General features: G+C 43.9%; 2 protein-coding genes across 9 annotated transcripts in view; both read right to left on the bottom strand.

Moving 5' to 3' along the window:
* Window positions 1–533: 533 nt before the first annotated feature.
* RASSF2 (Ras association domain family member 2) lies at window positions 534–13,649 on the bottom strand. Of its 4 annotated transcripts, none has more exons than XM_072027149.1 (13): window positions 13,494–13,649; window positions 12,849–13,033; window positions 9,744–9,826; window positions 8,570–8,645; window positions 7,184–7,335; window positions 6,062–6,150; window positions 4,317–4,471; window positions 4,087–4,188; window positions 3,883–3,934; window positions 3,675–3,796; window positions 3,474–3,586; window positions 2,563–2,660; window positions 534–2,030 (listed from the first exon to the last, which is right to left on the bottom strand). In XM_072027149.1, the coding sequence occupies exons 3-12, from the start codon at window positions 9,800–9,802 to the stop codon at window positions 2,579–2,581; spliced, it is 1,002 nt and encodes a 333-aa protein (XP_071883250.1). In that variant the 5' UTR covers window positions 9,803–9,826; window positions 12,849–13,033; window positions 13,494–13,649; the 3' UTR covers window positions 534–2,030; window positions 2,563–2,578. The 4 variants fall into 4 exon arrangements, with proteins under 4 accessions (XP_071883250.1, XP_071883251.1, XP_071883249.1 ...); XM_072027150.1 differs by lacking the exon at window positions 13,494–13,649 and adding an exon at window positions 13,255–13,487; XM_072027148.1 differs by lacking the exon at window positions 13,494–13,649 and having other exon boundaries at window positions 12,849–13,487.
* Window positions 13,650–16,856: 3,207 nt separating this feature from the next.
* The window catches only part of SLC23A2 (solute carrier family 23 member 2), a 69,568-nt gene continuing 58,889 nt past the window's right edge, over window positions 16,857–27,535 (bottom strand). For 4 of the 5 annotated variants that reach the window (XM_038166813.2, XM_038166810.2, XM_038166812.2 and 1 more), the window contains exons 12-16: window positions 27,047–27,152; window positions 23,896–24,025; window positions 23,625–23,762; window positions 22,733–22,828; window positions 16,857–22,188 (exon numbers count right to left, since the gene is read on the bottom strand). In XM_038166813.2, the coding sequence (XP_038022741.1) occupies window positions 21,956–22,188; window positions 22,733–22,828; window positions 23,625–23,762; window positions 23,896–24,025; window positions 27,047–27,152 (703 nt within the window). In that variant the 3' untranslated portion in view covers window positions 16,857–21,955. The remainder of the gene's footprint in view (window positions 22,189–22,732; window positions 22,829–23,624; window positions 23,763–23,895; window positions 24,026–27,046; window positions 27,153–27,535) is intronic. The other variant, XR_005260705.2, reaches the window with a different exon arrangement.

Raw genomic sequence — 27,535 nt, forward strand, 5'->3', positions numbered from 1 at the left:
CTGCCTCTTCCCGTCTGCACGCGCGGGGCTAGACTCACACTGGACTTTTCCCAGCTGATAAAACATCGACAACAAGGGCCAACGTCACACGTTTCCCCTCCTGCACGGGGAGGGATAAATTGCACTGAGCTGGCTAACATGAGACAGTGGCTTCCAGCAAGCTCAGCCTCATGGAGGAGAAAAAAAAAATGCATCTGGTTGAAAAATTCAGTGGGTTTAAAACAAACCCAATCAATGCACAAGTTTCCTTCCAGACGTGACTTTTACTTTCTGGAAGAGAAATACCTAGAGCATCAAGCATGCATCGCCATGATGCATGGAGATGAACAGTCTGCTTAAGTGCCGGATAAACCTCACAGCAGCAAATTCTCACAAAAATCCCCTGGTGACTGGGTTGTGAGTCTCCAAGTCTGCAGCACAGGATGCTTCTCCTTAGGAAACACCTTAGCCCTCATGCTGGCAGAGTTTTGCTTTTCTCTCTCATAGCATCTAGGAAAAAACAGCTCATGCAAAGAGCCTATTTCTCAGTAGCATTTCTATCCACAAAGTGCTTTATTTTGAACAAAACAAGTTCTAACTCATGTGCTTCCACATGGTATTAAGTTGCTACAGACTTTTTTTTCTTGTTAATAAACGAAGCAATGCCACAGTTGTCCTCCAAATACATGAAACGCTTTTGTCACTGGACAATACTTTTTGTATGTTAAAGGTTTAAAAGGTACCATTAAAAAAAGTTACAAAGTTATAAAGATATAAAAAACCTAAGGGACAAAATCAGAGTTTTAGTTCACATCGAGGTATAAAATTGATATTGCTGGTATAGCATTGAAGGAGAGAGGCATTTGCCTTGCAAAACAAACCTCTTTTTGTCTCTCCCCCCTCCTGCCATTCTCACATCCTCACACACAAGGAGAAACATCCCCCAGACTCAATTTCAACACCAGCAATGCACAAACATGCAAAATCTTGCCAAAAGAATGAGATGAGGAGAGTTCACAGATGATCTGTTCCTGTGCTGCTCCAGTTTCCTTACAGCATCCCTCAGGAGCAGCTCATTACCATGAGCGGCTCCTGCGAGCGGTATTTGGCATGTTAAATCTACCAGAGAGGTTTGACATCAGATACGTTGTTTCTTTTTTTAAATCCCACAGTAAAATTAGTGCAAATTAGAAAGAGGGGGAGGGTTAGGCAACGAGATGCAGGTTTAAGGGAGAAACACAGCAGAATAACTCTTTCACCGTAAGTCCAACATTCAATCTCGTTTTGCTTTCAATGGCTAAAGCAGAAGAAAGCAATTCTCAGAGGTCCTTTAGGGATGTACAAAAGCTTCCCATCACCTGTGAATTATTGCAATAGAAATGTGCTTTTAAAAAAAAAAAAGGTCTGAGAGGAATTATTTGTGCTATTTGGCCTCCTCCAGTCACTGCGCATGTGAACCATGGAAGAGAGCATCGCCAAACAGAGCTGAAGTTATTGCTCTTGAACACTTGCAGCCCCTCTCGTCCCCATATTCAGTGGCTTTGCCCTTCTCCTGAATCTCTTCTTTTTTTTAGCTGGGGTTTACAGGCATTTGAGGTTTCAGATGAAGCCAATTGTGCTGCTTCTGGCCCTGCACCTGGCTCTCCATGTACAGAAAGGAGCAGAAAAAGCATTTGCAGAGAAGGAGCTGTTTGAGGATGCTGCAAAGAAGCTGCCAAGTCCCATGCATGGGACGGGGCTACCCTGAGTGTGCCGGCACCCCATGAGCTTGAAGTTTTTGGGTGACATCCAGACATGGCAATAGATGCATTGAAGCTGCCTGAACTGCTCTGCCTGACGCAGGAGGCTGGGTTGGCTCGAAGACGGAGCGGTCCAGGCAGGTAGGTCCACTCCCACAGCAATGAGCACTTAGGGTTCAGTACAGGATGTCCTTCATGCAAACCTCTTGCATTGTAAGCAGGGTACGGTGCTGCAAACTGCCTCACAGCCTTGCTGGCCCTTCAGAGATCTCTTCCAGCCTTTGTTCGATCATCAGCCGGAGGATGGAGTATCTGGAAAGGCAAAGGAAAAAGCAAAGAGAGCAGAGCCTTGCAGAAATGCTCAATGTTTCCAAGCTCCTCACTGTGTCTGCTTGATCAGAGGTCAGAAATTTTGAGGTTAGGATAAATTAATCACTGGAAAGGAGCCCAGAGCATCTCATGGGATGTGCACAGACTGCTGACAAACTCTGACCTAGGGGCTACCATAGGGACAGGCTCCAGTGCAGCATTTTTAGCAGCTGGGCAGGGAAGGGGTTTTGTGCTCGTGGGAGGACTTGTGGCTCCACACCAAGGTTTTAACAGCAGAAGCAGCAAGATGGGCTCTTAATCCAAATTACTAAGAAAGCCCTGGATAACACAAAAAGCAATGTCTCATGTATGCATTAGGGATGCCTGCCTTGCAAGGCTGTACAAATGAATCTTCAGCATCTAATTCCTGCAGCTGAGCCCTCCCAACCCCTCCCCTCCCGTGTCCTATAAGCTCAGCATCTTCCCTTGATGTGCCAGCACTCAGCGGTGAGATGCTAAATACGTGCGTGCTTACTTGCGCATCAGCTTCTTCACTTCACGATCCTCCTCCTCCTCCAGCTTCTGAATGAAGCTCCTGAGGACAGGCATCTCAAATTTGATGTACTGAGCCACCTACAGAGGAGAGATGTGCAGATCAATGTCCACCTAATTTTTTCAACCAAGACCAGAAGCCTTCACATCCTAGGAGTGTCATGCGCATCGCCCAACAGTTCATTAAGTGTTATTTAAGCCCAAAATCACCTCAGCTGTGCCCTCATTTAGGAACAAAGCCACAGCAGGGGCACGAGCAAGCCAGCAGATGGCACAGCAGAGCTGCTTCCCATAAGTAGCACTTTCCTCAGCTGGAAAAAAAATATATCAATTGTGCTAAAAGATGTGTAGCAGGCAGATTTGGAAGGGCTGAAAAGGCAGGAGACAGATGGAGGCACAGCAGATGCTGGTGTCCATGCAAAAGGTGGGCAGTTTTGTATCCCCCTGCAGACAGGAGTTACAGTCTCCTGCTCAGCATTTTTTCCTAGATACTTGTGTCCTTTTTTTAAGCACACAGAGAGATTTTGAGCTCTGAATTTAACCGTTTCCAGGGAATTTTTGCCACTTTGAAAATGATGGAGTGCGCTCCATCCTTCTATAATGTCAAGTGATGGAAACACAGGAATTGTGCCAGCCTTGATTGCAACATTTCCCACTGACGTTAATACATCTTCACAATTACAGTGGGGTCCCTTTGCTCTCAGTTGTTCTTTAAGCACAGAACAAGGTTTTCTGCATGAGAAAGCTTTAAAAGTGGCACAAAACATTGCAGATGGGTGGAAGGAACTGAGAGGCTTTCTCCTCCGTCATGCAAATGAATGGTACAGAACAGGGCCATGCTGGCAGGAAGCTCTGCAAAGCTAACAGCATTTTAGAAAGCAGCCCCTTGGTTACCTGCAATGCTTTAAACAACCAGGAGCATGTGTGATCCTGCACCCAGATACGGGAAGTAAAAGATGATTGCAGAGGGGCTGCGGTTTCTGCAAAGCAACTTTTGCACCCCAGTCCTTTTGGGGGTGCTCACCCTGAGTTAACAGAATGTACAACCTCCAGGGCCATCCAATAGCAGAAAGCTTGCCACAATGTAAAACTCACATCATAGGTGACTTCCTCCACCTGGTCCTTCTCCATGAGGAATACCTTGGAGACCTGCTCACAGGGGCCCTGCAGGATGCGGGCGATCAGGGGGTAATCAGTGGCCCTCAGCTTCTGTTTTTCTGCAATGAAAAAAGCACCAGTTTACACCACCAAAGCCACCAGCAGGCTTGGTCATCCCAGTGCTGGGCCCTTCCTGCAGCCTCACCTCCACTGGTGTGGACAATGTACAGCGCGAACTCCTCCGCTGAGTTCTCGATCTGAGCACAGATGTAAAGAAGCATTACATCTTGATTTTTTTCAAGCCAAGAAAATAAACATCATTTTGTTCTTCCATTACATTTTATATCTAAGGAAACTGAGCTCCCCATCACATCCAGTGCAGAGCAGCCCAAGGATCACCCCAACTTGCCTTGAACTTGTTGAGCAGCAGCTTGAGGACCTGTGGGGTCGTCATCGTGCTGTTTATCCGGACATTGGTGACGGAGCCGTATGCCGGTGTGAACACTGATGTCTAAGGGGCACAACATTCATTTCACCCCCATGAGCACCAAAACCCCCATCCTTTTCCCCCAGAGCAGCTTCCACCACCCATCCCCACCCCACCCCGGTGCCAGGAGTGGGGCAGGAGCCAGGGCTCGCCTTGTGGTTGTAGAAGTGCCCGTTGATGGAGAAGCGGTGGCGGCGGATGCGCCGCTGCTCGCTGGGGGTGCGGGCACTGCCCCGCCGACGCACGCCCACATCGCTCCGTGTCCGCAGCAGCTGTGGCGGCTCCTCTGGCTGCAGCCTCGCAGCACCTGGAAAACCCAGGATGGGGTTAAAGGTATGGATGAGGTATGGATGGACAGACGTTTGCCAGTGACAGTAGGGTGGCTGGGGCAGAAATCACTTCTTTGCTCTGCTTTGGTGCAAGCCACAATACCCCAAACACATAAACAAACAACCTTCCCTGATCTCTTGCCCTGGACTTCCATCAGCCCAGACCACTGGTTTACTTTCCCACAAAGGAGGCTGTTAATTCACAATTACTGCATACATCCATGCTGCTACCTGGATAAAACCTCATCTCCTGGGAACTTGAGCACCTTACTCGCTTTTCCATAATTTAACTTTTTTTTTTTCTTTTCTTTTCCCTTAATGAGAGCGGGAAAATGAGGCCAATGCTTCAGATCTCAGCATGAAGACTGGCCTGGGTCCAGATTATTATAAACTCGCCGTTCATCCATTTTTAATGAACCTCTCCAGCTCAAGCTGATGTTTTAATTCAAAGCATGTCTGCACCAAGAAAATCTCTTGTGTTCCAGATGCATGCCAGTGACTAAGCACTCACAAGGAGCCATGCACACACATTATGCGCTGATTTTGCAGACTTTTGGAGAAAATAAAATAAAGACTTCTTTCTGTGCATTGGCATATGATTCACGTCATATGCCCAGCCAAAATAGTGCCGGGGTTATTTCTATATATCAGTGTGTTGCAGTTATCGCCCACCAATCTGTAACAAGTCTCTAGGGCAAAAAAAAACAAAAAACACAAAAGAGTCATGCATGGGAAGATCAAAATGAGGAAGAGGAAGCAGGAGGACAGGGGGCTGAGCAAGGAGTTTCACAGATCTGTGAGCAATGTAAGGGCCCAGTTCCTTCCCGACTGGGAAGGGGATGAACAGCAAAGCCCAAAACCAAAAGGATTATCCAGCTCCTATCAGCCTCCAGGGTGCCTTTCCTTAAAAAAAAAAAAAAAAAAAAAAAAAAGCAAGGAACGTGCAAAGTGTGCAAAATGCCCTGATTGAATGAGAAAAGGTGTAAGGCAGGTTTTTCTGGTGGGAATCCTGGTTTCCCATTCACTGCTGGGCTTGCAAAAAAAAATAGCGAAGCTGGTGCCAGGGTGAGGAATCTGGGTCCCGGTGGGATTAAGGAAGTGCAGGGGCAGGCAGAGGAATAGCCCTAGAACTTAACCTCGGTGCATGCAGCAACGCGATGGGGAGGGAAAAAACTTTGCAGAAATGTTGACTTCCCCATGGTAACAGCACTTCACAACAGCACCTATTATTCCTCCATAAAAGCAGAACTGCCAGGAAAGGGAAGCAGCCACATCCTTTTCCCTACAATCCCAATAGGCCTTTTTCTTTATCCCCCTATTTCTTTCCACACTCCTCTCCAACACGTCCACCATGGACATTTCCCTGAGCAAACTCTTAGGAAGAGTCACTGAGATTAAATATAAGCACTTAGGAAATGGCTTGAGCTAACTTAGGGAGGCAGGGACACTGATTTCTACCAAAAAAAGAGCCAATTTTATACTTTTACAGATATAACTGGAATGTAAGGAAGCTGGTGCAGAGCATGGCACTGCTCACAGTGGTGCAGCCAAATCCATCTCTGTCTCACCAGTGCTGCTGATGGTGCCCTCTGTGTTCATTGTGGCATCCACATCTGTAACCTGGATGTCCGGCAAGGTGCTGGGCTTCAGCACCAACCTTGGAAAAAAAAAAAAAAGGAAGTGCATCACTACCAGGCAGTTGCAAAGGAATTAAAACCATAATAATTTGCCCTCCAAGCCTCATGCTGCTATGTTATCAGGAGGGAAGGTAAAATACTCCATGAATCCATCCACAACTGGAGAATGCGGTTTTCCCACCAGCTTTGCAGTTTCAACCTGCCCTTCTCATGGCTTTGCCCCTCAGCCAGACCAGAGCATCCCCAAAACTGGGGGCAGTGGGGAGACTGGGTGCACCTAACTACACCAGGCTGATGTTTAGAGCAGGACAGGTCCAACAGTGCAGTCACCCCCTTCTTACAGATCTGGCACATTGCAAAGCACCTGCTAACCTCCTGCAGGGTCTCTGCACAGTATATTTCCACTAAAAATCCTGGATCCTGCACATTTTTTTTCCATTTGTAGATGTCTAAGTGATGAGTGAAAAGCATGCAGAAAAACCCACAGACATGCTGCTCTTAGTCACTTCTTAAGTGACCATGATGCAGCCCAGGGTCCCACGGGTGTCTGCAAAGCACAGCGCAAAAATCACTGTCCTGGAGAAATTACTTGTGTCCAGATCAAAATTCAGCATTAATCTTGTTTTGTATTAAAGTTAAAACTGAGGCTATTTTGGAAGGATCTTCTTGATGGCAAAGGGGTCTTATTGATTTGCAATAGGGGTCCTTACAGACTGAAACCCAGTTATTTTACTTTGGACCTGCCCTCTCTGGGCATTGCATGTTGGAATACAAGGAGTTTTCCTGCACAAAGCAATGACTGAACACAGCCTGCAAAAGACCACCTTGGCCACCACAGCCTGATTGCTGAACACAGTTATTGGGCTACGTGGATGAAAAGCAAGTATTAACAGCCCTCAGGTCTCATCTTCACTAGGATAAATGACGTCCTCCTTTATTACAGCCACCCAACTGCTACCGTGTGACCAAATCCTTTCAGAGATGGTAACTGTGATTGCATCCAGGCAATGGCTGCAAAGCACAGCCTGGGGCCACTCCTTTTCCTGCACTCACCCATGCGCTCCCAGGTTGCAGCCCGAGTGCCAGGAGGAGGAGGAGGGTGGCGGGCGGATGCGCTGGTTGTCATCCTGCATCTGCAGGCGGATGGGCCGCCGCAAACCCCACGAGATGTTCAGCAGCCCCTCAACGATGAGCTCGCCTTCCTCCTGCACAGAGCAGAGAGATGGGCATCACTCTTGCCACCCACACAAATCCTAAAAGATGCACTGGGGAGGAACGGTGTGAACTGGATGGGAGGTGGGTTATAAAGAGACCAGAGGGTGGTGGTCAGCGGTCCCAGTTGGAGGCCAGTCACCAGCAGTGTACCCCAGGGGTCAGTCGTGGGTCCTATCCTGTTCAACAGCTTCAAGAATGAGCTGCATGACAGGGCAGAATTGTGCCCTCAGCAAGCCCACAGCTGGTCCCACAGTGGGAGGAGTGGTTAATGCACCAGGGGGCTGTGCTGCCGCCAAGGGGGACCCACAGAGGCTGGAGAAATGGCCTGAAGGAACCTGCTGAGGTTCACCAAGGGGACGTGAAACGTCCTGCCCCTGGGGAGGAACAACCAGAGACACCAGGGCAAGCTGGGAGCACCCAGCTGGAAAGCAGCGCTGCAGAGAAGGCACTGGGATCCTGGAGGACACCAAGTTCAACAGGAGCCAGCAACATGCCCTGACCACAACAGAAGCTAACAGTGCCCTGGGCTGCAGTAGGCAAAGTGTCACTAGCAGGTCAAGGGAGGTGATCCTGCTCCTCTGCTCAGCTCTGGGGAGGCCACACCTTGAGAACTTTAGCCAGTTCTGGGCTCCCCAGTGCAAGAGAGCATGGCCACATTGGAGAGTGTCCAGCGAACCAGCAGCCAAGCTGGTGGAAGGACTGGAGCATCTGTCCTTTGAGTCTATGTCCATCTGCACCCGCAGGAAGGTGTGGAGGGGACAGAGCCAGGCTCCTTCCAGTGGTGCCCAGTGCCAGGCCCAGTTGCTCTGGGCACACCCTGAAGCCCAGAAGGCTCCCCCTGAGCATCACGAAGTGCATCCGTGCTGGGAGGATGCCAGAACTCTGGCACAGGTCCCCAGAGAAGTGCCAGAGCCTCCTCCTCTGAGTCTTTGCACCTGGCTGGACGTGGTGCAGGGCTCTGGGTGGCCCTGCTGGAGCCAGGTGGGCCCACATGGACCCAGGGGTCCCTTCCAACTTTAATCATTCTGTGATTCTGTGGGAGAGTAATGGGATTTGGGTCTTCAGTTGCTCTGGGGTAGCCATATATAAGCAAGTATCAAGGAATGTTGTTAACATGCAGTTCTTGGACCTTGCAAATCCGAATCGAACCAGACATTCTCATTTCACCTTGAGCCTCTCCTGCCAGAGATACACCCCTGCTTGGTGCTGGCCCCAGTTCCTTACCTCCCGGTGCCTCAGCTGCAAATTCTGCCCTTCGTAGTAGATGTTGTATGTCTTCAAGTGCAGTAGCAGCTCATTTCTGCAAGAAAAAGATGAGAGATGCTGAGAAAAGGAGGAGAAAAGCAGGTGTGAAGGCCTCATTTGGGGCAAATTTGTGTATTTCACTGCCTCTAGAATTCCTTTATTGAGGATATCTGCTGTGGGTTCAACCACATCCCTCTGGCCACCAGCAACCATGGTTTTGAGGACAAGCTCCCACATAACCATGCCCTTCTCCAGGCTCGCAAAAAGACATAAGAAAACCTCAGTGGATTCGGTCACAAGGCCAAAAACAAAGCAAGGCTGAAAATGTAAAATTTAGGAGATCCTAAGCCTTGGGGTCACGCTGGAGTCACAAGTTGTCACAAGTCCATCAGTTTTGATGTCAGACCCCAATCTCATGTTCAAATTAAAAGTCTGAGCCTGCTCCAGCTGCAGATACATAAAGCTAACAATAATGATAATTACTGTGATGATGATGATAATAATAATAATAATTAAAAACAAAACCAGGATGTTTAAGTACAGCTGTGTATCACTGGGAAACAGTGACTGATAGCATAAGACAGTCATTAGTTTAACTGGCCTGACTGATTGAGTTTAAGGGTGCTCGGTATCATTGGATCAGTAAAAAGAAGCACAAATCACCAGGATTTGAAGTTATGAGAAAGAAAAAAGAGGGAAATATCACATATGCTCTATCACCTCATACTTGAAACTTAGGAATTGATTGCTTCTTTACCAAAGCATAGAAGAGCAATGACTGAGCTAGAGCTGATCAAGACTTCTTCAGCACAAAGCATATTTCAGCAGAAATTCTGTTTGAGCAAAACTGAATGGTTTTAGAACAGCTGGACATGTTCCTAAGAAAAAAAATAAAAATCACTTTAATAAACCTCTCTAGCACTTTTGTTTTAAAAAGAAATTGCCGTTTCCTGTCCCAGAATGTCTTTTTGTTTCCAAATCCAGACTAATCATGTTAAAAAACAGAAAATGAGGCCAACACAGCTGAAACAACCAATTTGAGCCAGGTTGACCACTCTCCCTAAAAGGCAAAACCCCTGGGAATTTTGCAAATAACTGCCCACCTAGCAGCATCACACAAATTTTTGCATTACAGCTCCACTGAGCATCTTACTTGGAGATGTATTTGTCTTTTCCACATGGGACCAGGTATTCGCAGCTGCCGTAATCCATCCTCACGCTCCTCTTTCATGAGCACTGAATGGCAAAGAGACAAAAGCAGCGGTGTCAGCCTGTGTTATTGCATCTCTGATATGCACTCATAGCAAATGGGAAACAGAAATTTGTTTGGATTTGTAAGAGCTCTTAGGCTGTGGTGCAGCAGCTGCAGACATGGGAAAAATTAAATGCTGCTCTTCCACCTAAACTGCTGGGTAGGGCAGCAGGAGGGGAAATCAGATAAGGTGAGAACCATTGTAAACTCACTGAAAATTTAATACTGGCAGAGATACGCTTACTCTAACATTTGCATTTCGAGCAGCCTCCATCCACAGACTGTCGCAGCTATACAAGACCTGGGTGGAAATGTTATAAGTGGAATTTGCTGCTTTTCTCCATTTCTTTTTATAATTTTGTTATGGAGCTCTGGACAGGTAGGTCCGGATCCAAAATCAGGCAACATACACAAAGGCTGGCTGACTTTCAAAAGCAGTGTGTCCTTGCTCCTGCATTGGTTTCTCTCTTTTTTTTTTTAATACAATGTTCACTGACTTTTCTTGCATTCCCTCTAGTGCCAAAATATCCCCCTCTCTCTCATACACTCAGAAACTGTCCCAGCTGTCTGACTGTTGAAGTGGCCTGGCCTTTAAAGTGCTGCAGACCGTAATCAAATGATTTGTGTGAAACACTCAGGATCACCCATTTGCTTGGAACACTTTGCAAAACCAGCACTTGAGAGAATTTGAAGTGCAGCTTTGGGATGATTTTAGGCCATGAGCAGAGGCTTTCCAGGTCATGCTTTTTCCTGTGTGTTTGTGCAAATCCATGTACATGTAGGCTCTAACGTCACTGAGGTCTCTACATGCACTCCTCTCCCTTCCCTCATACAGAAAGCAAAAAAAAAAAGCATTTGATGCACAAACTGCAGTTTCCTCCACTTCCTGCATTGCCCAGCACTTCACAGCCCCTGCACACTCCCAAAGCCCCAGGAAACAAAACCGTTTTACTGCAGAAAAACCACAATGATGTCCAGAGAGATAAATGACTCAACCAAGACCATATTGCAAAACCTGTGTCAGAGGAAGGCACTAAACCCAAAAACACAAGTGCAGCAGCAATCCCGGCTTCCTACCACAGAGCTCTGTATGCTTGCTTATAGCAATTAAACTGTATGCAACAGGAGAAATATTCTGCTTTGTGCTTCGATGCAGAAAAGAGGTTGCAAAAGCAAAGCCCACATTTAAGCTGACAGAAACGTGGGGAAGGGCAGGACGAGCCTCCCCGCAGAAAGCAGAAGAGAAACCCGCCTGCAGAGCTCATGCCTCACAGCGGAAAAGCTGACAAAGCTGTGCACTTCCTGACAAAGCTTCTGAAGAGTTGCGGTGCTGCCCCAAGCTGTTTCAAGGCAAAGCCCAGCTGCAGAGGCATGCCCAGAGCGCCTTTTCCCCATCCACACTGTTCACTGGTCTTAGCAGGAATAGGCAAAGAATTTAATAACCCTATGTACATATTAAAAATTATATAGAGAGGGGACTTTGCATCCTGCTTTTGCAGGAATGTTGATGAATCCCAGCACCAGCAGAGCATCGGCACGACACCCAAATTTGGGGTTTATGCAGAGCACGGGCAGCTGTGATACATGGGCTGGTGTTGATGTCTTGCTCATGGGTATCCTCTGAAACCAGATGAAGACTGGGTGGAAATTACCACTAAGGAAGGATTCAATTACATGGCTGTTTGCTTGGGTCATGCAAAAGTGTTGCCAAAAATATCAAATTGGCCAAAAACCCCCTTTGCATTGTAGCTGTGTAAGGGGTGGAGCCTGCTCTAACAGGAGGAAGTTTCACTCCTAGTATCATGCTGATAAGAAGGGGTGAAGCCAAACCCATTTTACCCTATTGAGGTAAAATCCAGGCATTCTGAAGCAGAAGGGGAGCCCCAAAAAGCAGGTTTGTGCCCTGAATGCTGGCACTGAGGAGCTGGGTTTCCTGTTTACCACCTTGCAGCCCAGCCAGCGCTACCACCTTCACCTCCGTTATCACATCCCCTTCCGAGCAGCCAGAAACAGGGCAGATTCTTCCTTTTTTGGCTCTTGAGAGCATCAGGCTGTGCGTGGCGCAGCATGGCAGCCAACGGAGATCCCCAAGCAACAACTGACAGATTTTCTGCTATGGCTTTGGCAAACCTAGCAGCACTGGAAATCACCAGAATTAAATAGCTGGAAGCATGCAAATTGCCCAGCTGGTTGCTCAACCTCTGCAGCTTGGCATGGTCAGAATTTCCAGGCATCCCCATGCATCAATTTCCCGTTTTGACGCATTTCCTTCATGTCTGTCACAGGCTGAGATTTCATCACTAGTTTACAGAGCAGCCTGAGGGCTGTATCAATACTTTAAATTAATCAAATCAATGGTCTCTGCTGCTGTGGCAGGAGGACTTAGCACTCTTTGCCTTCAAATATGACCCATCAGTTGCTGTCACCATTGCTTTCAAACCCAAACATGCCCCTCCTCCCCCTAAAAATAACCTTCCTAAGATCATTTCCCTGATCCCCACAGCCCCATCTGCTCCACAGCGCAGACCAGGATTGAATGCCTGATTTTGCAGAGTTCCTGGAGAGATGCCCAGCTCAAAGTCAGCAAAAAAAAGTGTGTGGCGGGGGAAAATAGAAAAATAATTAATGATTGCATTTTTCAGTGGGAGAGAGATGGTGCAGCCCTGCTCCTGCAACGAAGGGTTGTTTTCTGGGACTGTTTTCTTGACCCCCTCCCATAGCTCACTGCCACGGATGCTCCGGAGTGGGAGAGTGGTTTCAGCACGGCTGAATCCTCCCCCAGCTGTGTGAGGGATTGTGGGAATATCCCACTCCCTGGGGATGCTTCTCCTGCCCAAACCCTGCCCAGGGCATCACGGGGCGGGCTTCAACCCGCCCAACAGCACATCCATCGATCGCGACGCAATCAGAGGCAAAGCAGTAGCTGAAGGTGACAATTCCCTTCTAGGCACGGGGAGCCTCCAAGAGAGCCTCGCTCCATGCTGGGCAGCGGCTGCACGGTCTCACCCTGTTCTGGCAGATCCCGGCTGTGCTTTGCTCGTGCAGCGGTGATGGCGCAGGGACAGCTCTGGCCCAGGCCCTGTTTCCGAGCTGGGATTTCTTCTGAGTGCTCGTGCTAAGCGTGAAGGTGCAGCAGCTCCATTGTTTTCCAGCGCTGCTATTGTTCGCCAGCACAATTGTTCAGCTCCGTCCTGCGAAGGGAAAGGAGGGGAGCGGTGAGAGGTGGCAGAGATGCCGGTGGGCGATGCCGCCCAGGCTGCGGGCGAGCTTCGAGCACGGGGACGAGCCGGGGGACGAGCCAGGGGACCCCCCGTCCGTGTGCGGCAGGTCAGGCCCCCGAGCAAAGCCAGCAGCCCTCAGCGGCTCCTTGGGGGCCGCAAGGCAGGGGCTGGGGGCGGTGGCAGCCACGGGCCTGTGGTGGGGGCGTCGTGCCCAGGTGCGGGGCCCTGCGGACGCCCGCGGCTCCCTCCCAGCAGCGGGCTCCGAAAGAGAGAGCGAAGCCCTGGGGGGCGTGGGGGGCCAGACCCCGGGCTGGGGGGGAGCCGCCCCGCCGCGGCTGGGGCTGCGGGGCCGCCCTCCGGGGCCCCCTCCCGCTGCGCTGGGGCCGGGGCCGGAGCGGGCTGGCGGCCGCCCCGTCCCTCCCGCACTCACCCGGCCCCGCTCCGCGCCGCTCCGCCGCTGCGTGGGGGCCGCCCCTCGGCGGGGCCGGGCGGGGCGGGGCGGGGCGAGGGAGGGGGAGGGAGCCGGGGGGCGCCCCGACCCCAACGATCCCCGCAGGACGCCGCCGTCGAGGGGCGGGCTCCGTGCCCGGGCCCCGCGGGCAGCCCGGCTCCGGCAGGGGGGGGGCGGAGGCGGGATGGGGAGCCCCGAGGGAGCCGGAGGGGGGGTCCCAAAGGAGAGCACAAATCCCGTGTGCGCTGCGGGACGGCGTTCCCGGAGGATGCCGCATCCCGGGTACCGCACCTGGGTTCCCAGAGGATGCCCCATCCCACAGAGCCAGCTTGGAAACGCTCCCACGATCGGCTCCAGCTCCGTGCGGAACGGCCTGGGGGAGCTTTTCCAGGCTTCACCTTAAAATGGCTGTGATACCGTTGTCACATCCATGCACGCCTCACACCGAGCCCTTCTATTTCTGGGACAGCGCGGGGCTGTGGGCTGTCAGCATCCTGTCCGCAGCTGTGGGATCGTGCCTGGATCCAAAACCGCCCACAAGATGGGGATTGAAGAGGAAATTAAAAATATAATAATAATAATAATACAAATAAAAATGAGCATGGAAGCAGATGTTGCAGCACAGGGTGGGGGTTACCTCCAAAACACTGCTCAGCCTCTGTTCCTGGGGTCCCATCCTGCTGTGTGCCCCATGCCACTGTGGGGAGGGCTCGGGGAGGCACAGAGGCATTGAGTATTCCAGAAGCGCAGCGGCGCCTTTGTCTGCTCTTGACCTTTCCCAGTGCTTTGTGGCTTCTCTGGGCCTTTTTTCCTTTTTAAGGAATTTGAGTAGAAACAACCCACACTGGGGGAAAAATTAAAAATCCTGACCCAAAGAAATAATCCGAACAGCTGGTTTAGCAAAACAAGCAGCTCTTCACAACTGCAATATTGTAATCTTTTTGTTTGTTTGTTTGTTTTTGACTTGTATGTAAAATATGAGAAGTTCACGAGGAGCCATCTGGCTAGGGGAAAACACTGACATCGCAAAAGCAGGCAGGAAGGGGGGGGGGGTGTTATTATTTATATTCCAGCAGCATCTTGAAGGGCTGGCAGAGATGAGAGGCCCTTTGTGGCAGGGAGAGCCTGGCCACACTGCACAATGGAGAAGAGCCGCCTGTGCTGTGCAAACCCCCAAAACTAGGGGTTTATCTCCAAAGCAACCAGAACAAAAACAAAAGGGGGAAAAAGCAAGCAGGGCTTTGCTGCAGGTACCCGTGCAGGCACAAAGTTGCAGAAGTGGGGGTAAAGCCTGATTTTGTAGCACCTGCTCGCCACCCTTAGCATGCACGTGGCCTCCACCATGGGTAGGATGGAGCCCAGATGGAGGCACTCATTCTCATCCCACTCCTCTTTCCACATGGAAGCTGCAGCGAGGAATTAGTTGGCCCAGGAGGGGAGGTGAATTTAAGTGTCTTCATACACGGCTTCCCAAGCCACAAACACAGCAGGTGCTGACAGGAGGGAGACCTCACCCACACAGCAGCTGAGAGAGCAAACCCAAGTGAAAGAAATAGTCCCAAAACTCTGCCCTGCCATGGTCCCTCCAGCTGGGACAAACCCAAGCAAACCCAAACTCTTCCTGCCGCCAGAAATCTCACTGGAAAAGGAGGTTTTGAAGTCTGCCATTAGGTACACTGTGCCCATTTCACAGGTTAAATCAGCATTTCCGTGTTAAATGGCATGCAGGGTAGATGGCTGATGCCTTTTAAACCTCTGATTTTGAAGGATTTTTTTCCACTCCCATTAAGTGAGGCAGGATGGTGAGGACCTAAGCGTAGGGCATTCACTCCAAAATACTCCCAAATTCAAGTATTTTCCCCTGGACTGAGCAAGCATCCAAATTCACTTCTTTCACACTTACCCCTATTTCAACTTTAAGACCCCCAAGGTAATTGTCAGTAAATACCAAAGAATATTATGCACTTGGAATCATGCTAGCTCAGGAGCATCTGCTAGCTGTTACACAGCCTCCAGGAAGCAGATGGAAAAAGATGTGCTTGTCTAAGGGATTCTGTTCATACCTAATATGTACTTCTTCACAACGTGGTTGCTGTCCCCATTTCAGAATAAACCAAATGTCTCAGTCATTCCTAAAATACTTCTGAGATGCTGCCCAGCGTAAAGCCCTCCTTTCTGAGCTGCTGCAGCTGATGCTAAATTTTGATTCAGACAAGACACAAGGAAGAAACCCAAGTATTTTCAGAGCTCTGACCCAGTCAAAGGATTAATTGAGATTTAGATCAGAGTGATTGTCATTGTAGCTTGTAGATACAAATCCAGCCCAGCTCTTGCTTTAGGTGACTTTTTACCATTTTTCTTTCCTTCTGTTGCCCACTAGTCTATGCAGTTTTCAGACTGGTGCTGTGAGTTAGGCACCCAAGTAATTACAGGCTTTAATTCCTCTTAAAATCAGTGGTTTTTCAGACACCTTGAAAGCTGACAGATGACTGAAGATGCTGTGTTTGTACTCGGAGAGACATTTCAGCTCCTAGTTTGCCATAAGTAGCCACTGACCATCACTGGTGCTCCAGCTAACATTAGGGATCTCGTATGATGACCCCAGCTTAAACATCCAAGTTCATTAAATGAGTGGAGATAAGGCAAGGTGATATTCAGCTTATTGTTTTTAAATGTTGCTGAAGAAGCAGAGTGATGCAAAGTGTGTCTTTAAATTCTGCCTGAGAAGACAGCTCACATCTCCAAATCCACTGTCAGTGTTCCTACTACCCCTGCAGACTGTTTTGGCCAAGCAGCAATCCTGACAAGGGGCCCCAAGAGATTTCACGTTGGCTGCAGATTGCTAAAGAAAGGGCAAAAATGTAGACAAACTCATAACCCTAAGGCTTTACAAAACCAGAGGCTATTTCCCTGCTATTAACACTTTGTTGTTGCTCATATTCATAACTACAGAGTCACTCAAAGATGCTGCTCAGTGAAACTTCCTAAGTGAACTTGAAGGTTGTGGGATTTATTTTTGTTAGGAAATCAGTTACTAGAAGTTACTTCATGGACACTGCTCAGCCACACATCAGTGCTATGGAATTGCCTTTATATCAAGTTTGTCTGCTCCTTGGCTGCCTAAACTGGTCTAAGACACACACACTGTATATGATGCCTCTTCCAAATAAATCAAGATTTAAAGTGTCTTGAGCGGGAAGTGTCAGGCAGATGTCTATGGGTTGTCTTTTCAGATGGCAGTTGCTATGATGAGATGTGGGTCTTCACATCACCTAGATTCCCAAAATATTGATTCTCCTTTTAAAGGAATGTTAAAAGCAAGTATAACACCATGCCACCAAGTTGCATCTATGCCCGCATTTATTTATACTGAACAGCTTTAAAAATACAGAATAAAATAGCTTTATCTACTATTATTCACAACATCTGGTCCAAATATTACATTTTTAAATATTTAATTGTTTAATGAAGCAATGTTAGAAAAAATATGAAATTAAAAAACTCCATAAAAGAATTACACATCTCAGAAAAAAAAAACCCTCTTGCTGTTTAACAAAAAAGTTTTACAGCCAAAGTCAGTCACAAAATATCATGAAAAAAGAAATATTTATCCCCACTGCCTAAGAACAGTTTGTTACGCCAAAGGTTGTTATAAAGAGACAAAGTACAATAATTTGGACTGGCAGCAAGATGACTTACCTGGAAAGATGTAGTAAATGCCAGATAATACACAAGGCAATTCTAAATATCTCTCTCATATCAGTATGTATGGATGGCAATGCACAGTCACAATCGAATTAGAACTAGACAGGAATATTTTGGATGTTTCTGAACACAAATCCCCAATACTTAAAAGCAGCCCAGCACTAAGCTGTATAGACTCATGGGCAGAAGCTAAACACTGGCAAACTTGTGGCCTCCTCCAATACTGTAATGACTTACCATAGCTACAGAAACATGAGAGCATAGAGTATCTGTCATCCCATGCCCCAAAAAGGCTGTTGGCCTTGGCAAGAAATACTAAGAAACATGTACTTAGTGGGATGTTTTTTTTTTTGTTTATTTTTTGTTTTTTTTGGGGGGAAGTGACCCACTTACTCCCCCCCCCCAAAAAAAAAAAAAAAAAAAAAAGTGGATTATGGTTTAAGAAGGCCACATAAAAGAAACACTGTTTGCTGTGCTGGTCTGTCACATGCATTTTCTACACTGATATACATATGTTAAGCACAAGTTGGTTTAGATTGTATAAAGATCCAATGGCTAACTGAAACCATTAGAAGCTGGCTGTTATTACACCAGATGTGCCTGTAGTGCTGTTTATACCACAAATTACACAATTTTCGACACCTTTGTTAAGAATACATAATTGACTGGTCCAGTCTCACTTGACTGATGCTCCTTGTGGTATAAATAGTACCAAGGATTTCAGTTTGCAAGTGCTAATTCTGCATTGGGAGTATCAAGATCTCAGTAGGGAGATGAACAGTAAAGAAACCCTTCAGTTTTTGGTAGAAACATAAACATGGGTAAATAAAGTATACACAACTACTATAGATTCGTCAATGAAGAAATTCTACCATCACATGACATTGTCATGACAATCATACCACTCCCTCCCAGGAGAACTGTGGTAATTATCCTGAGTGGAAATGTTATTTTTTAATATATGGAAATAAAATACTGCAATATTCATGTACAAACCAAGTTGCCATATTTAAAGTCAGTATTAAAAGGCATAAAGCAAATTCAGGGTTTAAGTTTGAACTTTCTGAGCGAGGCAACTGATTAAGTTCCTCTGCCAACACATTCTAATATGACAACATTAATCATAGCTGAGTTCGCTATGAAACCTAAATTTCTAAAGGTATAATTTGCAAGTATTTGCTTTAGAAAAAGTGTTTAAACATGTTAGCAAGAATTCTTAATTTAACTTAAAAAAATACAATAGAATATCAATTACAAAAGTCCCAAGTTACGTTGTTTTGCATACATTTATACCATCTTAGATATGACAAAATGATATTTCTACCATGAATATTTGCCCTTCCATCTTAAAGTTTGGTTGAAACATCTCATTGCCTCTTAACTCATCTCTGAGGTGTTGTCTTCTGTATGTGGTTTTGCTCAACACAGCAATTTGAAAGGCAGGCAATTACCTATAGAAAAAGTACAGTATTGCATTTACTGACATATTTCTATATCCAGCCACCTTTACACATCAAATCCTAGATGTAAACAGCTAAAACAAAGAATTTAAATGCTTTTCAAAACTGCAAGTTAACCCTCTGCAACACATCTGCCAGCAACAACTGCACAGCAGCTCAGACTGCAAACTATGCTCTTCCAGGTAAGCACATTTCACAACAGCCACTCTAGGACTCAAATGTAGAAAAGTGTACATGGGAGTAGTACTTAGGGTCTGCAATTGCCTGCCACAACTGTACAAAAATGGGGGCAATTCTGAGCATTTCCATCGCAAAGAAAAGCAAGCATTGCATTTGCATCTTCTCTGGGACTGTTTCAGATGCATCAGAAAGAGAAAGGGGAGCTTCTCTTTCCAAGGCGAATTATGTACCAGTTCTGTCCTTTGCTCACCTCAAACCACTGAAGAGATGCATGCTTTAATATAAATATTTGAGATGCAGCAGATGTATCAGAACACTCCCTGCATGTCCAGGGTACCACCACTAACTTCATCGTAACCTTTCCCTATACATTACAGGTGCTTCAGCAGATCTCCACTGCTAAATTGAGGCCCATCTTTAACCATTAATGTTTTTAGTAAGATTGACAGTGTTGTTACACGTGATAACAAATTTGGTTACAAAAATGACTGCTAACTACAACTACTTATTTTAGTGTTACCATGTTAAGTGGCAAGAAAAGCAAAGCATGCCAGCTAAACGCTACTGCACTTCTCAGCCAGTCAACAGAATCAGTCCGGTAAAACCAAAAGTTGAGAAAGAATTAAATCCAAGTTTGACAGAGTAATCTGATTTCACCTATTTGGATAGTCTTTCCTACGCTGCAAGAAAAGGGTGGTATTCTGCCCCACGAAGAAAGAAAAAATCCTTGGAGTTGTTGCCATAACTTAAGTGCCACAAATCATCTCGGCAATTCTTTCTGACATGCTCAGTTCAGGCAATACAGAAAATGTACAGCTTTACTCCAGCCAAAGGTGAGAGAAGATAAAATGTTATTTCTCATCATCTGATCTCTTCAGTGTGTAAGCATTCATGTTGTCAAAAGAATATTTGGGGGAAAAGATTAGAAAAGCCTCACAACACAGCTGTCTCAGTTCACAGCATCACTGGAACTGAAACACTTCAGTATTTACAAGGTGGCATTGTTCTAAATACCAAAACTTTGCCTCTCTCAACATTTTAAAGATAATCAACTTTGGCATTTTTACATGATAATAACCACCATATACAGGTGTCTTTTTTTGTTTGTTTCCATTTTTAGTTTATTTACTTATTCTTAACTCTTCCATCTCTCCCGCACATCTTTGGTTGCACATAAATTTGGGAAATTTGGAAGCTTGGTATTACTAATTAGAGGTTTCTGCACTCAAACTATTTGCAAGTGGATGTGGAAATCTAACACCTCACTACCCAAAGAGCAAAATTTCAAATGATAAAAATGACAGTTTTACAGGCAAACTAACCTTTGTCTATGACACAATAACTCTTCCAACCAGCTTTCGAGATAGTCCAACTGACACCGAGACTGCAAACTATTGAAAGTTCCCTAAAGCAGGGACACACACATGCTTTGTTACGGAAAAAGCGGCATAAAATAGTTTCTGGAAACAGCCATGACATGCTGAAAAGGATATCAATGGAATCATTCTGATCCTACACTATTCAGTACTGATCCATTAAGCTCTTTCCTTGCCCTCCCCACCCCAACCCTTCCATGCTTCAATAACCAACAACATTCACGTGGAAGTAGACTCAGAGAAAACAGAGTTCCTGCGCTCCTGTCCAGTAGTCAAACTTTGATAAATATATTAGTGAATTACAGGATCTACTGTTACGTTTTTCCAGGAATACAAAATGCAAGCACCGTAGAGCATACTGGCCTTGAAATTACATTACACTACATTTCCCTGATGATCTCCACAGCTTAAAAATGCTTTTGGGGCCACACTGAAGTCTAAAACTAACTTGCAATAGTAAGAACATTAAACATGAATAAAACTTTTAATTATGAATGCATGACGAGCATGAACACTCACATAACATCAGAACTGAGACTATTCCAGGAAAAAAAAATCTGAATGGTGTCCTGATTGGACCCAATACCCGTTAAACCACCCAGTGGATGAGGACATCAAATGTAGTGTCTCTGTCATTTAAGTTCACCTCTCTGGAAGTAGCAAGCTTTTGTAGTAATCCCACAAAAGAGGGAAAAAATTAGGCAATGCAACAGAAGCCATTCATAGGCAGCACTGGCTCTCAACATCCAAACAAGAAAATTTTACACAGATCCATACCAGCAAACGCTGGCTGCAATTTGACTATCTGGTTTTCCCCACAGGAAAAGCTGTATGTATACACATGTTAATTGCTTAGAACCGTTTAACTAATTACTGTTTTTGTTCTGAAAACATCTAGCTGGATAAATGCGTTTTGCTATAAGAACAGTTATCAGGTCCCATCTGAAGTTAAGTCTCTTATCTCTACAAAACTCAAGCTACATAAGGCCCTTCAAAGAAAACCTATGCCTGGACACCAGTTAGGTGGTTAAAAGCCAGGCAGAAAACATTTAAAAATGCAAACTGACAAGAAGTGAGTGGTATCTTCTAAAGCAACAAGCTAGCGAAAGTCGGTCATAATTTTCACGTGCAAATGGAAACTTCTGTCCTAACACTGGACATCTAACTGAACTATCAAGTAATTTGAAAAATACTCTTATGATTTGCCAGTATAAATTCAGTCTGGTTTCCAGGGATCAGAAAGTATGGAATGTGCAAATCAGTGGTTAGAAAACAATATTTGTGATTAGACATAATTAGATTTTTTTTTCCTCCATAGGAACCAAATTTCATGGCATAACTAATGTTACAAGCAATGAATAAGCCAAACTGGCATTATCAGTGACTTAAAATCACTATAAAAAGTAAAATTTTCCATAGCACTTAAATACTTCAGGAATCTAAGCCCCATTTTAAATAAACAGATTTGTGTATACAGGTATCTGTAGTTTCTGGAAAAAAAATCAAACAGGAGTATTTGCAAATTTGACTCAGAGACACTAGATCTGGCTACCACCACCCACAACAGGAAAGCTTTTTTTTTTTTTTTTTAAATCCGTCTCAGCTCTGGTTCCAGAATTTAAATGCAGATATACAAAACATATATTTTAATGCTTCTTAATCAGCAAGAAACTGCAAATACATCTCTTACTACAACTAGATAATATAATTTCAACTAAGGCTATACTGCAGCTTCTGAGTCTTCATCTGAACTCCTGCAGTTGCTGCTTTTCCTGAAGCCTTTCCACGTGTAACCCATGAAGGTAGGGCTGATGGGCAGGAAGCTGAAACACCTGTATTTTTTTATGAAGTTCATGCCAAAGGGCAAATCATATGTTTCCATGCCATCCAGTGACTTGCTTCCTTTACCAACCCCTTTCTTCCATTTCCTTATTCCTCTTTCTTCAGGGCTTCCTAAAAGTAAAATAAATAAATAAATAATAGGTACACATGTAGATTTATACATACACAGACACACACATGTGTAATTGAGGTAAGAGAAGAAAGAAAGAAAGCCTCAAGTCTCAGCAAAGCACTGGAAAAGACCTAGAATCCTCAAAGAGGTAGAAAAAAGGGAAAAAATATTGGAAATAGCGAGTGTCTGTTTTAGTATATATTTGGAATTTGAGGCAAACTTTTGCTCTCAAATGAATGGAAGCAAGTTTGGATCCTAAAATATTTTTACTGTATTTTCTGAATAATTCTCCTCTGGTTTCATTTTTTTTTTCCCAGTTATCTTCTATCTTTAAAGAAGATGAAGTCCTTAACTTGAACAAGATTCAAAGCATTATCAAGGAAACTGAAGCACACAGGAACGAAGCAGTCTACGGAAGGTGTTTAAAAATAGAATAAAAGCGGCAATCACTTCCTCATGTCCTGCCTTCCTTGAAATGAAGAACTATCATAATTCAGTACAAGAGTCATTACTTCAAGTAAAATTACAAGTTCATATGCTGACCTGGAATGGTATTATCCAAAATAAATGCAACACAGCCACCAACAAACATGGCTGTAGTGAGAAGAACATTTAATACTTGATCAATGCCTGTTATTCCTAGAGGAACAGAAAGGAAAAAAAAATTAGTATTTGAATTTTTAACATATCCTATTACATCCTATTCATTTAATGTGGGAGAACTTTAAACTAATATGGTCCACCACAGGGACCCCTTATTTCCAAAAATTCCATGAATTTTCAGCTGCTTTTAAAAATGTCATGAAATACTGTTTAAGTTTCAACCACAGACAACTGTATAACTGAAATTATATAGAAAACTTCAAAATAGAAAAGGAAAATTTTCATGATATAATATCACGTGGATTAAAATAACACTGTCATAACCACTATCGAGGAGGTAGTATTAAAAAAATCAAAACCAAAACCGCTTCTCCATAGATTCAATAAATCTGCAGATTTGCCAACAGTTTGAATCAAGTTCATTAAAATTCAGGCTCAACGCATGTCTAGAGAGACAAAGAATGTTCGAAAATGAAAACATTTCTAGTTTTCAAGTTCTAATTTGGTATTTCCCCTTCCTCCTCTTTTGACATTTAAAACTCAGATTCACCTTTCCAGTCCTTATTCCAGTCCAGCTGGCAACTGTGTCCTTGCATTGCTCCACAATTTTATCCAAATAAAGCAAGACAACTTGAGACGTATCACACTGAAACATCAACTCAGCTGTCAAGATCCAAAATAATTTTCCTCTGAATGTACCTGCCTTCTTACCTATAGCTTTTATTGTCTCTGCAATATTTTGTTTTCCTCTTATTTACTTTGTACTTGTATCTACTTTGTATATCAATATTAGGTAAAAATATGCTTCATGTAAATGAACAGAAACACATACCTGTCACCAGTGGATTCTGTTTGAGATAGCTTGGGAGGACAAGCCCAAAGAAAATGGAAAATCCAAGTACAAACAGATTGCGAGAAGAATTTAAATCTATGAACTGGAGGTTTGACAGACCCACAGCTGTAATCATCCCTAAATTAAAAAAAAAAATAGTACAAGTCTCAGCTTTTAGACTTTTTCATTGGGGGGGGCAAGATAAATGCAGCACTAGAGTAAAAAGATATTGCCACAGAATACACAAAGAGGAGCAAAAACCATACGTTACCAAAGAGAGTACAAAAGAGGGCACCAAGCACAGGGTCAGGCAGCGATGCAAAGAGAGCACTGAACTTGCCAACCATCCCAAGCAAGAGCATGAAGGCTGCTCCATATTGTATAACCCTGCGACTTCCAACCTGCACGAGAACAAAAAGGAAAGCACATTGGAAAAAAGTTTGTACTTTGTCCGACTTTGTGCCTTGCAACTTATTTTATTATTCTCTTTCAGATTCAAAGCTTCTTTGCAAGCTTCCCCATATATCTTTGCAGAGTTAAAACACAAGCTGCAGACCCTTTGCAAATGTCTTGGAGGACTCAGCTGTAACATGGCTGCAGTCCAGTTCTAACATAAAACTTTGTTTGACTTTGTTTTCATTAACGTTAACAAAACCATCTTTGTCTGCTATAGCCACTATAACCATGAATTGTGGCATGGTCCCATCTACAATAAAAAAATAAACCAACAATAACTAGGAGTGATTGCAAACAGATCAACTGTAGTGCAAACAACAAAATAATACCATGTGTTGCTGCTCTTTTACACAAGAATAATGTATCTCTATCTATAAATCATCTTCCACATAGTTCACTTGAAGCAGATGTAGCCTTTCTAGATAAATTATCAAGTGATTTTATAATACTCCACCAAGATCAGAACTGAATTTGCTTCATATGCAAATCATGGCCACGCTACCACCAAAAACAAGTGTCTGCACTTTCTTCCCATTTTAAGCATTCAGACTTTAGGGCAGTAGTTGTCTGGCATTATGTAGTATTAGTAGATGGTAAACCTGAATGTTCAATATTTTAAATAGTGTTGTATTTGCTTAAGAGGTCCACTGGAAACAACAACAAAAATTTTGTTACGCTGATAACGTAGGTACTAGCAAAGCTCTTTGTAGGTCTGTCTTTTAGAGATTACTATGCTCCAAAGAGAAGCTGATGTTAATTTGTTAATCATGTGTGACTGAGCTAAATAAGTTATACCAAGAAAAAAAAATATACTAGCCATTTTTAGGGTAAAATTATTCCTCCTATATTTTTCACTGTTTAACTGTTAGATCAGACATGTTCACCTACAAAAAGAAGCTAGACAGTAAATTTTGGTGTTTCAGTAGAACAGCGAGCTAGCTTACAACTTTCCCTATTTAAATAAAAACACTCATTTCCTTATGATCAACAATAACCTTGTTCTAAAATTAACTTGCTGTATAAAATAGGCAGATTCTTTAAAAAAAGAAAAATAATGACAGTGACTGGATTATGCAAATCATCATTCTCTACAAGTAAAATAGATTAAGCTCCAATAGAGTTTTAAAAGCTACTGAAAGCATCTTGGTCAGCATATAGCAAAAACTATGTAATTATTCCAAGGAACTTGTACACATTCTTTAAGTAATTATTTTGAAGTGCATGAATAAGGATATGGTACTTAGTTCCTTACAGATCATCATCAGTATTATGGCATAAGCTGACTATAATTTTGGCCCAACAAATGCATTTTCATCAATTACCCTCTCATCTACTATAATTCACTCACAGACTAGCTCAAAGACTTTGCAGTATTACCATCCAGTAAAAGCCTCATATTTAAATTCTAAAATGTAACCATATACTGATTTGAAGCAAAGTATATGCCTTCTGAAACGTTGCATCAGTATAATGGGATCACTGGGACTATATAGTCTTTTTGCTCATGAACACAGGAGATAGCTTCTCACAAATAAACAGCAGAGTATCAAAGTAGTAAAAAATCTATTTTTAAATAAACTGAAGTTGCAAAACTATTAGAGTTTTAGTGACAAATGTTCAACCAGGAAAACAGGACACAGCAATCCAACTGTGCAATCCTGGAAAAGGCTTACTCACTTTTCCATCACGCTCTCTGAACAAACCTAACTGTAGTTAACTCTGTTCTCTATAACAGCTGCCAGCTTAACATTCGTTCTTTTGCTTTTTTCAAAGCAAAATACATGCTCATTTCTGTGTACTCTTAATAAAAAAGCACTGTTAATTCATATAAATATGAAGTGAATAACAGAGAGAGCAGAACAGAATAAACCTTTCTTTAAGGATTTTTCTAGCAAATTTCTTCTAGGAAATTTCCACCAACAACTCAAAGGAAGACTTATACAGACAGCAGATGGTGCTATTACTATTTATATTTTATTCCAAAAGCAAACAAAGCCATCCTTTGTGCAGAAAAAAAATGGCTGAAGATAAATTCATCATCTATATTAGATTAAGCAAGGGGGATGACTTATTTTAAGTGGAGTGTATGCATTTTATATCTTGTATTCATTACATAGATTTAGAGTTTACAAACCAAATACACAGCAAGCTGTACATATTTGCAACGTAAATTATCTTACCAATTTTGCCAGTATTTCTTAACACAGTTAAATTAACAATGCCAAGCAAATCTCTCTGCAGTCCAAGGTCTCTCAGTTCAGCTGGGCATTCAAGCACATGCATGCAGTTTAGTGTGTGAACAAATTTCTCAAGTGCTTAAATATTTTGTTAAGTAACATCCCCAAAAATATGCATTCCCCTAAGCATGCTCAGTGCTTTAGAAACCTATCACAGTGGAGACATATTTAGCATACATGTAAATTTGAAGTTACTTTTACCAGATCTTCAGTTCTAGTTGTGTCAGTGTCATGTCCTAATACAGTTGTGGGTAAGACCTACAGATCTGAGTTTCCATTTTATTTTGTGTATAAAGTGAGACGCTAGAAACAGTCAGTCCTCTAGAGTTGCTATCAGAGTCTAGACATCCAAAAAATATCAATTTCTATACAGTCAATAGTGTTTGTGCCTCAAAAAAAAAACAACACACCATTGAGCCTTAGAATACTTACTTGTTTTTCAGAAGGACACTTTATTTAGTATCATCTGCTTTACGTACATTTTCTAAACGCTATTTACTTGGAACGAACAAGATTTTTGGGGTCCTTATCTAGAATGGATTTCTATTAGACAAGGTCTAGTACAGAAAGTTACATGAATTCAGAGTACTCTATGAAGTTTGTCTGCACAAAATACTGTTTTGTGGAAGAGGATTATGCTGTGAAATGTGAAAATGGCATAAACCAACCACCAGAGGAGATAAAATACTCAAGTCACTGACCACTGACTGATCAAGGTAAAGAACATACCTTTGTGATGCCCAAGACACCAATGTTAGGGCTGGAAGAAGTGGATCCATTCCCTGTCCCAAATACTCCATCCAAAACACAGGAGAGGCCTTCAATAAAAATCCCTCTGTAATTCACAAACAGAAAAAAATGTCAAACTTGGATTAGCGTAGGTTCACTTCAGATCGTGCTTCATGACTGTCGTGCCTATTCAGGCATCTGCACCACAGGATTTTATAATTCACATTTCAAGCTCCAATACACCTGGAAAAACACCTTGGGTTCTGTTTAATTTGTATTAGATACCCTTGTTCTTAAAAAAAAAAAAAAAAAAAAAAAAAAAAAAAAAAAAAAAGGAAATTACAAAATAATTGAAGTTAAAATTAGAGCTGTTCTTATTTCTAAAATCATGCTTCAGGTGAATTCAACAAGCTATACTGATTCCGGAACTGATTTGAGTTCTGTCCTCACTGAAACTGTACTACTAAGTTCCTCAGACTCCAGCAGGAA

The sequence above is a fragment of the Anas platyrhynchos genome, chromosome 23 (genome assembly GCF_047663525.1).
Source record: "Anas platyrhynchos isolate ZD024472 breed Pekin duck chromosome 23, IASCAAS_PekinDuck_T2T, whole genome shotgun sequence".
Lineage (NCBI taxonomy): Eukaryota > Metazoa > Chordata > Aves > Anseriformes > Anatidae > Anas > Anas platyrhynchos.